The sequence below is a fragment of the Thermobia domestica genome, chromosome 11 (genome assembly GCF_964235325.1).
Source record: "Thermobia domestica chromosome 11, izTheDome1.hap1.1, whole genome shotgun sequence".
Classification (NCBI taxonomy): domain Eukaryota; kingdom Metazoa; phylum Arthropoda; class Insecta; order Zygentoma; family Lepismatidae; genus Thermobia; species Thermobia domestica.
Genome location: NC_137464.1, coordinates 36830653 through 36846966, shown reverse-complemented (window position 1 = coordinate 36846966; position 16314 = coordinate 36830653). Strand labels below are relative to the sequence as shown.

The 16314-nt window shown below is 35.1% G+C and overlaps 1 protein-coding gene across 1 annotated transcript in view; it reads left to right on the top strand.

The window, feature by feature from the left end:
- Positions 1 to 16314, top strand: part of LOC145664055 (dynein axonemal light chain 1-like) — a 48641-nt gene extending 32327 nt beyond the window's left edge. The window contains exons 3-5 of the mRNA XM_081730387.1: positions 1987 to 2098; positions 8654 to 8834; positions 14634 to 16314. Coding sequence (XP_081586513.1) covers positions 1987 to 2098; positions 8654 to 8834; positions 14634 to 14758 — 418 coding nt within the window. The 3' untranslated portion in view covers positions 14759 to 16314. The remainder of the gene's footprint in view (positions 1 to 1986; positions 2099 to 8653; positions 8835 to 14633) is intronic.

Genomic DNA, 16314 nt, shown 5'->3' with positions numbered 1-16314 from the left:
GGATGGAATTTTCAAAGAAATGAGATTTTAAAAGATGCGTAAGTAATGGCCTATTACCACAGTAAAAATGATTCCGATCCATGATCAGATTGCTGAGAATTTAAAAGGCACCGATTTTAGATTATGAAGAAGGCATAATACGTATTTCCTTATTTTCACGTTTAAATATACACGTTTAAACCCAAGTAATTATTGATCACGAGCTCCAAGCAGGTTAGTGAATGTGAGCCCGAGCTCTAATAAGCGCGAGCTTCACTGAAGGTAATGAACTCAACTCAGGCCCAAATGAGTACAAGCCTAACTGATGGCAGCGAGCTGAATCCCCATTGATGTAGTGAATCCAAGCCTTGTTGACAGAAGTAAGTCCAAGCGCGGAAATTCGCGAGTCAAATCAAGATTACTGAACCCGCGTTCCACTGAGTGTAGTGAGCTTAAGCCGAACTAAGAGCGTACACGAAAGAAATTAGTGATCGCGATATCAAAGCAGGCTAGTGAATGCGAGTGTTATTGAAAGATGTGAGCCCGAGCATGAATAAGTGCAAGTCTCAACGAGAATAGTTAGCGCGAGCCCCACTGAAGGTAATGAACCCAAGTGCAAATTAGTTCAAGTCCCACTACTGACGACAGTGAGCTCGAGCCTTACTGATGGTAGTAAGCTCGAGCTTAGTTTAGGGACATAAGCCCGAACGCGAGTGCGCGTGAGTCCAATTGAGATTACTGAACTCGAGCCCAAGTAAGAGCGTGCACGAAAGAAATTTGTAACCGCGAGCTGCATGGAGGCTAGTGAGTGTGAGCCTCATTTAAGAATGTGAGCCTGAATAAGCGTAAACCTCAAGGAAAATAGCGAGCGCCACTAAAAGTAATGAACTGAGTTCAAATAAGTAAAGTCCCACCGGCAGCAGAGACCTCAAGCGCCATTGAAGGTAATGGCTCAGCTGCAAACATCCTTGGAAATGTTCGTTCAGTTATGTCAGCGCGAGCTGAGAAAAGTTAGCTCAAGTGCGAGTGACTACGAGTCCAATTGAGATTGATGAGCCCGAGCCGAAGTAAGTGTGTGCCCATTTTGAGCTATGTAACCATTTTGGACGTTAAAGCAATATTTAAATAAAAATAAGCGCAATAAACACTACACATTCGCATACGGACAATCTAATGTTTTGAGCCATTAATGGCGAAAGAGAGAGGAGCCAATCATATTTAGCAATGCTCACTTGATTTTCGCCTTCACTGACTGTGCAGATCGTCTACATTATAACATCCTTGGAAATGTTCATTATCAGTTATGTCAAGTGTTCCATAACAATATACAACTCCACAAATCACACACTTTTAAAGCATATCTTTTTATTTTTAAGGCCAAATGTGTTTTCCTTCGTTTAGTAAATGTGTTCATAAAATAGAGTAATATGCTTCATTCAGTATTCAGTGTTTTTTTTTTTAATTTTGTGTTTTCTTTCATCAATATATATACACCTTAAATAGATGTGTGATAGTCTACTATCCTTCATTCAATATAAAATATTTTTGGAAAATTTATTGAACTATAATACTGTAAATCTCTTTATCGTTATAGAGATGCAATACAAGTTAGAAGAAGAGAGTAGTGATTTTCGTTTTAACCAATTTATTAGTTTTCCGATGTTTTCAAATTTCAATGCTATCTTCCTGGAATCGAACGCATGATCCTGTGCAAAAAAGGCCCGCATGTTTGCCACTAAACAAGTGGAAAAAAGAGATGCTCTATTTTATGTACATTGCTCTGAATATTTAAGTAAATTAATACTGTGAGATTGACGATCGTTGATGAAACCAACGGTTTGTCTCCTCATGCAATAATATATATACATATATATACATATGTACTTACTTCTGAAAGTTGGCGGAACGCATATTGCAATTTTGAACATACTTCGAGGATTTATTTTTAAAAAACGAACAAAATAAATCCATAGCTATTCATGGCGAATCATTTACCTTTCTTTGCAGAAAATTATCCTTGTCGTCAAATATGATTGACAAAATTGCAGGATTAAGCTCTCTTAAACATCTGAAAATCCTTTCTCTTGGTAGAAACTACATCAAAAGTTTAGCTGGATTGGTAAGTAAAATATTTTTGAAACTATAATTTACAATAATAGGTATTACATAGACTTACCTCCGGTTCTTTCGGTAAAAATGGGTAAGAAAAAGAACTAATTCGTTATATATATTAATGATTAGACACCCAAGTATTGAGCAACTAGTGTAATTGCTTTAATTAACGCAGTCCTCAGTTTGATTTCAAGTATAGAGTACATTACTACTGCAATTAGCTACTTGAATCCTTATTAACAACGGTTGAGCATTCAATGAATCATCCAAAATTCATGAGTAAATTACATTTTCATTTTGCATAGGAATGATAATCTCTAGGAAAGTGAAACTTGGTGGGGTTATAGATGAAGATCGGAAGTTTTGTGTGACACCAAAGCAAGATCGAGGGTTTCAAGTATTAATGAGTTACAGGGTCAAAGGTCAAAATGTGTTTTTCCACCTTAGTTGACCCCTTTTAAATTTAATCATGTATTTTTACACGATAGAGTAGTATCTTCATTATTCGATTAAGAAAGCACTGATGAAGCTTTTTACTTCATTTTTTAAAGCCTGGAAGCAATGTAGAGCGCATTACGTATGGTTTCACGCCTTTCTGCATCGAGACATAGAGTGTGATAACTTAAAAGAAACTAATTTTTTGTTAAGCCTATTTTTATTATTTTTTAAAATCATTTTTGCACCTAAAAGATTGAAATTTTGCACACACACTTCGTGCATCCCCTTAGTATTTTTCAGATTTCTGCGTTAACACATGGGGGGTCCAGAGGAACAAATAGGTAAAAGAAAAAGGATATTTTAACAAAAATCCCTTTTTTCGTAATTTTCTCGCCCCCGATACATGATGGAGACATATGAATAGAACCGTACAGAGTAAGATAGAATTTTGTACATACATTCAGTATGTCCCTTAGTATCTTTCAGTTGATTTTGAGATCTGTGCGTTAACCCAGGGGCCCAGAGGGGCCCCAAACCTTAAAAAGAGGAATTTTCACCAAAAATCCCTATTTCCCTCCTTGGGAACAAGATAGGCTCATGTAAGTGGTACCGTTTGAAAGGTTATTCTATTTTGAAGATAATGAGGTACAAAACATGACCTAGGATAAATAAGGATGTCTCAGTAAATTTTTATATTATATCCGGGTCTTTTGGGGTCATCTGGGACATTTAGGGGATATTCTTAGCTCATTGGTAAATATTTTTCCCGCCCTTACTATTCAAGATAGAAGGTTGAAATTTTGTACACACATTCCGCACACCCCTTAGTATTTTTCAGCTGATTTTGAGATCTGTGCGTTAACACATGGAGGTCCAGTAAAGCCCAAAATTTGAAAAGAATTTTTTTCAGAAAAAAATCTCGATTTTTCTCAAAATTTCCCGCCTCAGGAACATGACAAGGAAATGTGAATGGTGCTGTTCGAAGTATTGTTCTATTCTGAAGAGAACGAGGTACGAACCATGAGCCTAGAATAAATAGAGATGATGGTATAGCTTCCTGACTGAAAGTATATAATTTATCTTAAAAACGCCAAATTTAAAAGGTTAGCCAAGAAAGCAGGAAGAGAAATCGAAAATGGAACTTAGAGCGACTGAGGAGTATGGACAGTGGTGCGAAACAAGAGACTGAAGAAAACTTATGTGCAATGGGCGTATGATAGGCAATGTAACACCAAGAAAACCATGGATAATTAAAGCGATGCTTAAGAAGATGGAGGAATGCAGAAGGGCGAAAACCATAGGAGAGTACAGGTTGAATAATGAACTGAGAAAAGCAACGTTCGAAGTCAAAGAAGAGTATGTGAAATAGACTACGTACATTCAACGAAGTTCTTAGGAATTTGGATAGATAAAAATCTTTCCTGGGATGTGCATATAACAAAGCTTAGTAAGAAATTAAATCAATTTTTTTCGCAATTAAAGTACTTAAAAAACGTGTTAAAAGATTCTACTTTAAAAACAATTTACTTTGGATTATTCCAGTCGAATTTAACATATGGCATTATAGTTTGGGGAAACTCACAGAAAGCCAAAGTAATTTTTACAATACAGAAACGAATAGTAAGAATGATGGCAACTGCTAAACCAAAAGATCACTGCAAACCAATATTAAAAAAAAAAAAAAAAAAAAAAAAAAAAAAAAATCTTCTTATACTTCCAGTACCCTGTTTGTATATCATAAATTTACTGATTTGTAAAGAAACACCTGGAGGGTATTCTTGCGTGAGTAGAAGAACAACATGAGTATGATACAAGAAACAAACAAAACTTTTCCATTGTAGAACACAGAACTGTATTACCTAAGTATATGAAAAAAGGTGTAAATATGCGGGTATCATGCTGTACAATAAACTTCCCCAAAATATAAATACTGAGGACTCTGTTGCTAAATTTAAAAAAGAACTTCAGAAATATTTATTACAACACTGATTTTACTCGGTGGAAGAATACATGAATAGCTAACTGAAAAAAAATCTATGATCTAATTAAATCAGCGTCACTACTTGTCTTTAGGATTAGATATATATATGGAAGGATTTCTACATACACTGCAAGTAATAACTACTTACTGTAACTTTATTTGTAATAGTGATATCATGCAAAATGTAACCATATTATTAACCTAATGTATATAATTTACATTATTATTATTTCTTTTTACTTTTGTGTTTATATATAAATGACTTGTCCATTTCACATGCATTGTAATACAGTGCTAAATGTATGAAAAAAGGACGAAAATAAATACGATACATTTCAATACGATATGTGAAGAAATAATGGAACTTCAACGGCGCGGCAGATATGATCTGATGTATCAGAAAGTACAAGAATTACGAGGGAAAGCTAATAAAAGTATACACACGTTTGGAATCGAAGGTCATCAAGGTCATGTAGTCCACTGATCATCAAAGAATACTTATAATTTGGGAGGAATGCATAAAAGAGCTGTATGATCAGAAGAATTGCCCCAAAGATATTGCAATCGAAACAGAGGAAGAGAATGGGTGATAAGCAAACGGCCCCAGTATATTTAAAAATGTAGTAGTACAAGCCATCAAAGACATGGGAAGAAGGAAGACTATTGGAGGCGACGACATACAAGCGGATTTGCTCAAGGGATTAGGAGACAATGCAATGAAAGTACTGACTTCACTTATTAACAAGATCTACCTGAGTGAAGAATTGCCATAGGATTTTCTTGATATTACAATGGTTGCATTGCCTAAGAACAAGCAAGCAAAGTGCAGCGTTCACAGAATCATTAGCCTTATTTTCCATACTGGAATAATCTTCCGCACATACTGATTAGTCGACAAAAGACGACTGAAAAGTGCATAAAAGAGATGTTGGAGGAAGATCAATTTGGATTCTGGAGTTGTGGTTGTGCTTCATCGACTGTCAGAAAGCTTTCTACCGGATCAATTGGATGAAACTTCTGAAAATACTGAAAGAAATCGGGGTCAACTGGAGAGACCGACGACTCATTTTCAACCTGTACATAGAACAACGAATGAAGTTGCGCTTGGATGAAGGAGAAACTAATAGTAAGGAGGTTGGAAGAGTGCTCAGACAAGGTTGTACGTTACCCTAGTTATTCAACATTTACAGTGAATGTTTCATGAAGGAAGCATTATTGGGAATTGGAGGTTTCAAGATTGGAGGTCAGATTATTGACAAGATCAGGTATGCAGATGATACGGTTATTATAGCTAGAATTGGACTAGATAGCTGACAGTGGGAAACACAACTCCGAAAATCACGAGAATATCCCGGGGAAACATGTCCTTATGGGTCAGTATAGAGTAAAGAGAACTTGAAGAGATCGATAAGTTCAAGTATTTGGGAAGTATTTTGATGAGAGACATTTACTGCACCAAAGAGATTAGGTCAAGAATTGTCATAGCCAAAGAAATGTTCAACAAGTAAAGATCACTCACTCTTTACTTGCAGGCTTAATATTGGACTAAAGAAGAAGTTGTTCAAGTGCTATATATGAAGTATTGGACTGTATGGTTCAAAAACTTGGATTTACGGAAATTAGAGAAGAAATATTTAAAGAGCTTCCTAATGTGGTGTTGGAGGAAGACGGAGAAGATAAAATGGACAGACAGAATAACGAATGAACATGTTTTAAAACGATAGGAGAGAAAAGACGACGTATTAGTCAGCATCCTTCCTAGCACGCCTAATTCGATTGGACATATCTTAGGCGCAAATCTAAAATTATATATAAATATATATATATATATATATATATATATATATATTAGTACCAAGACCTGCTAAAAGACAGAATACGTAATAATAGTGGGATTTCAATGTGTTAAATTCGAGTATGACATACACATTTTCGAAATATCGATTTCTAAAAGCACAAATTGGCATATTTGCGAAGCATCCAATGTGAAACAAGGATCAGGAATGTGTGGAACTGTGACCTTTGACCTGTAGGAAGTAACTCGTGACTTTTGATGTAATAGCACTCATTTCAGGAAGTTCCCGTAACAAATGAAGTCAACCCACCGAAGTGTAATTCATCATGCAGATAAATGACCTACCTAAGATTAAGTCTAAGCCTAACAATTAGGTCACCAATCTCAAGAGAAGTCAAAGGTCACGAAGTTTATGTGTCGTATTTCAGATACGGAAAAATACGAACATATTGTGTTGAGAGAGCAACAAATTACTCACAAGCCCTGCTAGTAATGGTATTAATAAGCATGATCTTGATTAGAAGTTACGTGCCTTTTGTATGGATTTGTATAAATATGGAAAAGAAACGAAAGATTTGAGTGCAGAACATTTAATATTTCGTCACTGAATCAAATAATAAGAATAAGACAATGTGTGTAATTTGCAATGAAACAATATCAATCTTTAAAGAATGCAATGTAAAGCGTTTTTATGAGACTACGTAAACATTCTCAGAATTACTCAAAATTTAGAGGAAGCGTAAGGTTAGAAAATACAGGTATTAATCTTTGAGAAGGTTCAAATCTCAGCAAATGTTTAAATCCAATATGTTTCGTTGTAGCGATAGTGTGTATTTAACACCAGCTCTACGTGATCATTCTGAACAAGAGTTCGTATATTATTATATGTCATTAATGAGATGTGAATTTAAAATATAAAAGCACGTTATAGAACTATCCACGAGCACGTTTATAGTAGAAAAACGTTATAAATAAAAATATAAAGAAAAACTTCAATGGGAGATTGTATTAAGGTTGTTGATGAATGACGCAATGTACGATTAATAGTCTTAAACCACTGTTATTTTCTAGGGCCTTTGGTACAAGAGAAACAACACTAATTTTTTTCCACACATGTTTTTGCCAACAACAATAGCGAAACACTTTAATTTTTTCCATTGAAGATTATTTTTGTGAACAGCATTTTAAACTACTTTAAAAATAGCTTCTCCAGTGGTCGTGCCATGAATGCAAGAAACTCTTCATACACATAATAATTTTTATCTATCCCTCGAATAAAAAATAACACCTGAGCACTATTTGAAACATCTGTTAACTCACCCAGGGCCAAAGGGAACCACTCTAAATGTCGATTTCTATCAGACAATTGAGTTAATACACTTTCTGGAATATCACCCACTCTTCGAGTCACACTGTTTGCTAACAAACCGATATTTTAAATAATTAGCTTTTTCTGAACACATTTCTTTTGCTGCTAAAATCATACAATCCTTGATTAATTCACCGTCAGTATTTTTTTTTTTTTTTTTTTTGTTTTGTTTTGTTTTGTTTCGCTATTGAAGGAGCCACGCAGAAACTAGTAGGAGTTGGTGCTTCGTGTTCAGCATTTACTTTCTTAAATAAATTATTTCCATTTTGCAAAGATAATATCCGTTTCCTATTCATCCAATGCTGTCCTTTCTGTTCAACCAGTTTTGCTCCGAACAACGGAGGTCGTTCGTAATCACGCAAGGTAAGAAATTAAATACTATATCCCAACAAATGATTCGTGACGGAACATTCCGTGAATCAATTTTTTTAATCGCTTTGATAGGGAAATAACGTATGTATAAGTAAGTTCTTTATAATTCAGAGTACGTATGTCCTAAAGAAATACCTTAACATGTCCCAAGTTTCTGCGTCCTTCGGAACACACACATAATTTTACAGATATGCGCTCAAATTAAGCAGTTTCCTCATTTTTAACAGGTTACTGGGTTTTTGCTCAAGGTTATGTCGTCACAGTTGATTCCAAGTTGTAATTCTGATTACTGAAGAACACCAACAACAATGTTATTTTTCTGAATACTATTTAGGAAGCTATATATATATAATACCACAAAGGAATTGAAATATCTCTTCTGCATCATTTTAATAAACTTGAAAAACTGTCGTTTTCAAGAGGAGTACATTTGAGGGCTATATTTGGAAATGGCATACTGCAAGGTACAAGAACTCGTTTTGAAACATAGATAGGAGAGGATCATTCATAAATAACGAAAATAAAATAGAGAACACTAACAAATATACCAGCAGCATTCTTAAAGCTTCCACCGCTGAAATTAAGTTTATTTTACATGTTATTACAGGATCCTGTTGCTGATACTTTAGAACAACTGTGGATCTCTTATAATATTATTGATAAATTGAAAGGAATTGGGGTATTGAAGAAGCTTAAAGTGCTGTATATGTCGAATAACCTGGTGAAAGACTGGAGTGAATTCATGAAACTACAAGAATGTCCTGTTTTAGAAGATGTCTTATTTGTTGGTAAGTTCGAAATTTTTTACAAAGAACTTAATGTTGTGTCAAAACCAAGGTTTAAGAAAAATAGATATATTAATGCAAATTTTATGAAATTAAAATATATCAGTATCATACATTTACTAATACAAGCAGTTACTAGAAGAAAAAGTGCAAAATTTCTTATTTGTTTTTACGACAAAAACACAAGATACTGAAATTCTAATAAGGATTGATTTTACAAGAACCCTATCTTTCTTTTTTCGTCGGATATTATTAATTTAAAATGAGTAAGAATTATTGTAACATAATGAAACATCAGCTTTATTCTTGCACTTTAAATATTAAAATTTCTCTTCCTGGCAAAAGGTAGAATTGGTCCTAATTAAGAATAGAGGAACGTTTCGTTTAGTTTGTCCCAGGATTACGAATCGAGGCTAAAAGGGACTATAATAATGAGATGGATGATAACAGTAAGATGAAGAAAGTGAGAGGAAACGAGATAACTCTGAGAACACCCACACTCATGGTGTTTGTCCACCACCAAGTCAGAGATCCACGCACCAGAGATAAAAGTAACAATCATTATATTTTAATAACGATTTACAATTTTAAAGATTCTTCTCATCGCGTTTTGAATACTAATTACAGAGTTCATTACAGACAATAAATTCCATAAGTTTGTTTCCTTTTAAAAAATCGTTTAAGGTCCTGGCCTGAAAAAGAAAGAAAATTAATTCGCTTTATGTACAACAAAATTTATTCAGGTTTTGGTTAATTTTCTGCTAGGCTGTAATATTTCCATTACAAGTACATGTGATTTTTCTTTGATTTTTTTTTTTTTTTTTTTTTTTTTTATCTCCAACCATTTTAGAAGCCAAGATCAATTTCCTCTCAACCTCTTATGCAAAAGACAGGTCGGATGAATCACATGTTATACCAGAAATCACTAGAATATTTTCAAATATTCTTACTTTCATTCTGCTGATTTCGATATTTCTTTCTTTCCCTTCCCATCATAAATTACTCCTTAGTGTTCGCTCCAAGGAAGGAAGTCGAACAAAGGTATATTTTGAAGACACTCGAATTGACAGGAAAAGAATTAGCAAATCGCATGAAGCAGATGGTTAATCGGTGTAACATTAGTTATTTCCGTCGCTTTTTTAATTGTTCTAGATTAAAAAAATAAATAATGTATAAATGTTCTACTTAAAATTACCGTATTATCCTATATTCTAACTATTTTGTTTATCTACAACGAAATTTACATATACATACTGTAATATTATCGTTTAGTTTCCATCCCTGACCCTAGCAAAAATACAGAGAAACTGAGTCAGACCAAAAGGGAATTCATATAATTCTAGGATAATTTTTTCGTACTTAGTCTAGAAGACAGTCTAGGTTGCTGTGGGGAGAAGTGTACAAACATAGTACTCTAATCAATACGTCTTCTAACATTTTCCTATCTTACTTTTATATTGTGAGGGTTGTAAACCATGGGTACTTAAAATTTATATTAGTTCTCTTAAAGATTCTAATTTTATGTAAGACATGTAGATTTTGTTTTAATGTAACGTAACGAATAAGAAATTTGTACTTACTACCACTCTTAGAGACTATGTATGAGATAAACTATGCATTAATTTGACTATGTAGACTATGATAAACTATGTAGACTATATATTAATTTGACTGTTATTGCTGTCCCTCAAGTTCGTCTACGAATCTTCTCTCTCTGCATCGTTGACCTGCTTTTATTTGCAATTTTTATTTTTGAGTCTTGCGGAAAAACAACTATATTTCTCCTACTCGGAAATGTTTACAAATACCATTGTTTTTTAGTTAATAAAACGTCTTATGTGTAAATAATTGTGTGTGTATTTGTTCTTTTGTTAGCAATGGCTTGTGTAATTAAGCTGCAATACCAGTAAGCGACAGCGATTTCTTGTAAAATTTAAAATGAAAAAATTTTACAATCTACCTTAAACACAAAAGTGAACATATTTGAACCATGAATAATTTTTAAAATGTTACGACATTAAATTATAATATGGTATTGCATGTAAATGTATTTATGATCCTATCATATGTAAGAGTAAACTGAGAACAAGGAAGATACAATTACGAATATATTTGGTTTCACTCAGAATTGCATCAGAAGAATGTGTGTAAAAATAATAGAAAATTGAGTTTCTATAATTAGCCTAGATTTTTAGGTAGTTATTTAGTAACAACAGAACATAGGAAATATTTCATTTAAAATAAATTTCTAACAGTTAATAATTTTTCACTGATCTATATTACATGAAAGTGCCGAGTTAAAGCACATTAAACTTGTGCTTTTGAAAATAAAGAGGGGAAAATGGAAATAAAAGAGCAGGGCTCATAGCGGTCTGGTCTCTTGTAAATAGTTGAAAAGTGACCAAAATCTCATCATGTCCCTTTTTCCTTTGTCAATTTCTCAATCACCTCTCTCTCTCTTTGTTTGTTTTGTTTCATCTTTTCTTCTTTGAGCTTCCTCCTTTCTTAGGTTTTCTAAGTGTGCTTTGTAGTTACGGTAAGCAGACTTAGCAGATGTAAGAAGCTTCTGAGTAAGTGGAACCAGTTCTGGCCTATTTCCGAATTTCTTCATCCCATCCCAGACATTATATTCAACTTAGCATTGAGAGCATTCATCACCTACTCTTAAGAAGAACATACAAAAAGCATAACACAAGACGAACATGATGAACCACGCAAACACACACACACACACACACACAACGTTGAGCGGAGCGTTAACTATTACGAGAGAAAACTAAAGGACTATCATTATAGAAGAAAGCATAGATACAGAAGGGTTCTCAACACCTTGCAGCTTAAGCATCCACCAATCATCTACTGTGCTTTAGAAAGAATAAAAGCTGAAGTGAGAATAAAGCTGACTGTTTCACATGTGGCAGCAAGTATTGAAGCTTTCAGAAGAGTAATGTGTAACAAGTTTCTGCCTTTTTCCATTTATTTTTATATTTTTCTCAGAGAACTGCCAATGCAAAACATAAATCACACGAAAAAGTCACTTTACCTCCCAAAAAAGTAACTTTTAGTGACATTTAAAAAAAAAAGTAACTTTTAGTGACAAATTTGAAAAAAAAGTAACTTTTAGTGACAAATTTGAAAAAAAAGTAACTTTTAGTTTAAAAAAAAAGTGACTCACTATGAGCCCTGAAAAAGCCAATGAACGATACCAATCTAGAAGGAATCTGAGATGAAAGACCAGAGAAATAAAAGAGAAAGAGAACTACATAATTTGAAGAGATGATAAGGAGGGCGAGCATAGAAGGCTCAGAAAGTAATGAAAGAGGACAAACATTATAATAACAAGGTCTTCTAAAAGGTTCTTGCAATTTTCAAAAGGGGGCCACGGCCCTCCTAGCAAAATTTCCTAGTTACGCCAATTCTAGCATAGAACGGTTGCATCTAAGGAGTAAATGAGGCTAGATGATTTACAAGTATCGTAATGATAGAATGGAATGCATTTTATTTGAAATAGAGTATTGAAAAGTCATACTGAAGGCGAATATAAAGTTTTATTCTTGGAATTTTTAACATTCTTCGGTCGAGATGCGATGTCTTCCAAGAATCTCCTGCACTGGATGTGAAGCTTGAGACATTTTCGGTACATGATTTTGGGAGGAGTTGGAAGAATTTTGATTTTACGTGACAGGATTCGCACTTATTTGGCGAGCATGAAATCCGTAACTTTTCCAGGTTTTCCAGACTACGATTTACAAATTTCTAGGTCTATATGTAATGAAAAAAAAAAAAAAAAAAAAAAACTATATTTTTCCCGACCTGGGGGTTCCTCATCTACTAAGCATATACATGTATATAATGTGTAAGAAGCTTTGCATAACAAAGTAATTTATTTTACAGCCGGGTAAGGAAAAAAAAAAAAAAAAAGGTTCTGGGAAGTAATCCGTACTTAAAATTCCCTGACTTTTCCAGACGAAATAAGCAAGATTATGAGTTTGTGTAGGGTATAGAGGCTGGAATGGAATTAAGTGAGGAAAGTCTAAATAAAAGATCTACGGTAATGATTTTTTTTCAGATTGAATTTTTTGTGGAGAGTATTGGGGGTTGGACGATTTACGTACTGATAATGATGTAGCTGTTGACGATCACTGTGATGTAGATGCAGAGTTCTTGAGTTTATGATATTAGTAGGTTTGATGCGTACTTTATCGATATCCTTCCTTAAATTGAGAAGTCAAGGAAATCAATGGTACAAATGAAGGTGCGAACCGAAGTTGAAGACACCTTTTGGATATTGATGTAATATCATAGATTTTACTGTGGAGAGGAGAACGAATTGTTATAAAATTAATGTCTGCCCAAGGTGAAAAGGCTGTGGATATTAATCGGCAACTGAAGAATGTGTGTGTGAGTTCACTGTACTTGCAGATAATACTATTCGAAAGGGGTGCGTGAAGTCACGGGGAGGAATCAATGGACGATTTATCAAGAATTGGACGCTCAAGTTGTATAACAACCCCTGAAAACATTACCCATGTTGAGAACCTGGTAACGGACGGCAGATGGTGAAAAATGAACATCTGTAACCTAACAGAGTTCTCGCATTGCGTCGTGGAACACATACCACCTGAAGCTTTAAAAACAAACAAACAAACAAAAATAAATAAATAAATAAATAAAGACAGTTTACGTTGCGTCTCTCGGCTGCTGGATGAAATAAAGACGTCTCGCCAGTAGCCTCTTGACAAGAAATAGTGCTGCCAATGGACACTTACGACTCCGTGATTACTATGGATGAAACGTTATTCCCCTGTTCAATCCCGGAACAAAACGCTAATCAAAACAGTGGAAACATCCCTCATACCCCTCCTCCCAAATCGCACGATTTTCCCTTAAACGTAACGTTCTCAATGCCATATTCTGGGTTAAAAAGGATAATTCTAGCTCATCCTTTACCAAAAGGACATTCGATCATTGGGCAGTATTATGTATAACTTTTGAAGAAGATATTGCTTTTCGCATTGCAAAAGCAAAAAAGACAGCTAGCAAATTCAGTTTCACCTGCACTGGGACAATGCATCACTGCACAGAGCTGGTATTATCTTCGACTTTTTGCAGCACAAATACATCTTATCTCTTATACCCATCCTATTCCTGAGTTATATGTAAATGGCATGTGCATTTTGCTATGCACCTAGGAGCACATAAATTTGACTGGACACTTCGTCTTTTCGGGACTGTAGGAATAGTTCGAGTACTATATTTCCATGGGACCATATTAGGAAAACGATCTATGAATCAAATGCCAGAAGGAATGCTGAACTGATAATGAGCGGAGCGGTAATTTTTCTTCCAGGTGTCCCATTAATAGGTTGGCCTGGTTTTAGATGGTTATTTTCGAATGTGAACTCAGCTAGTGAGCTTAGAAATTGTGCGCTCGCTTTTGTGGTTTGGGTTGAGTACTTACGAATTTTTCAAGGGCGTTGAGGTCATGGGTGAGTAGGATATTGATGTATAATAAATTGATAACTACGAAAGCAAGGATGGTGAGGTGGTAATGCTTCGGTAATAGAGTAATGAAAATGGTTTCTGTCTTTAGTGTAGGATCGGAGAGCTTGGGCATGGGGTTGGAGGTGGAAGTCACGGAAAGCGAAGATTCTTTCACTGAAGTTACCAATATTGTAAACAATGGACTGCTGGATTTATGGATATAAATTACATATAAAACATATTTCTAATATTGCTAGATTTAGTGTAAGGAAAATATTAAAATATAAATGCGCAACTCAGTGTGAATTTTGTACGCAGGTAATCCTCTCTATGACAAGGCTATGGCTGATGGTGTCTGGCAAAAAGAAGCACTGAAGAGACTTCCTACTTTGAAGAAATTAGATGGAGAAACAGTCATCAAGGGGGATGATGATGATGAATGAATAATACACATATATCTACTGCAAAATTACTTAAATTTTTAGAGCAATGAAATAAGAGCTCACCTTTTAATCCAATTCCTTTTTAAATATATTCTCGAAGCTTTCGATACGATTCACCTGCCTACTACAGTGCTGCAGTGACTATGAACTGTGGAGTAAGACAAGCCACCAAAGTGGATCTAAAACTTCGAGAATGTAAATGAAAAGAAATATTTCAATTTAACGTCCCACGATTATGCCCTTTAGGCTAAGGGACTCGGATGATTAAGGAAAGTGAATGATGCTGGAATAATTGGTGGAATGAGAATGTGCACCATGAGAAAATCCACGGACATCATGACGTCCACCACAAACTTACTTGACCAGGGAAACTTGAAAAATGTATAGCTGAACTCGGTAAATGATCAGGTAAGTTGTTGTTAGTGAGAAATTAGCACTTTAACTGTTACTTTGAGCCCTCGTGAGAGAGACCAGGTAAGTCTAATCGGCATAGAAAAGGTGAAAACAATACGAAGTACTTTGCTATCTACTGACATTTTAATACCAGGAGTCACCTGATTGACTCATGTTGCAAAATATGTACAGCACGAAAGGATTAAAGTGGCAAAAAGCTACGCATCACGTACGCCAGCCACGCTTCTTTTAACAGAAACCAAGATACGACTAGTGGGCCATAGTTACGAAGTACGTTTACTTGATGTTAATGTGTTCCTAGAGTAGAAATATACCTTGTTGGTGAATTCGAGAGTCACATCAGCAGGTTTCCGCATTTAATCGCGAGATATTCAGGGATGCCAACAGTGTGAAAATTGCTGCTCATGTTGAACGAATGCAACAACCGTAGCTCTACTAATATACAGGTGGTTGCAAAAGTAGGTATACAGTCATAAGAGCTCTTCTCTTTTATTAGAAGTTTAAAAGTTTTTAATTATGAAAAAATAATAACTTTATGAGGTCAGAATCAAGTTGATATAGGAATTACAATTAAGTACACTCTATGAGGTTCTTAAAGTGCCGGCCTTCAGCATATACACATTCCTGCAGTCTAGTTTCTACACTCAAGCACACTGGCGCAGATATTTTAACTGTTAACGAATCTTTTGGCAAGCTTCTCTCATGAAATTAGTTGTTGTCAATAGTGCGTGGTTTCCCCGAAAATATTTTATCTTTGACAACACACCAAAAGAAAAAGTCCATTGGGGCGATGTCTGGTGATCGTGGTGACCATAAACTGGCCCCTGTCGACCTATCCTACGATTGGATAATTCGTTGTCAAGATGTGGGCTGAATTTGGATTTAAACGGCATCTGAAGTGTCACTGTTCATCCCAGCGATCCCCAAAAGTATGGACTCGACACTAATATCGGTCAATTTCGATAATGTTTTAATCTCTCCCCCCCCCCCCTCTCTCTCTCTCGTTGCACCGTCGAAGTGAAATGACAGACAATCCCTAGCCCGAACCTCATATATGTTGAAAATTTGACGGAGATCGGTCAGGTAGTTCAAGCGGTGGGAAGTCACAAACACAGTGGCTTTCATTTTTATGTATGTAGATA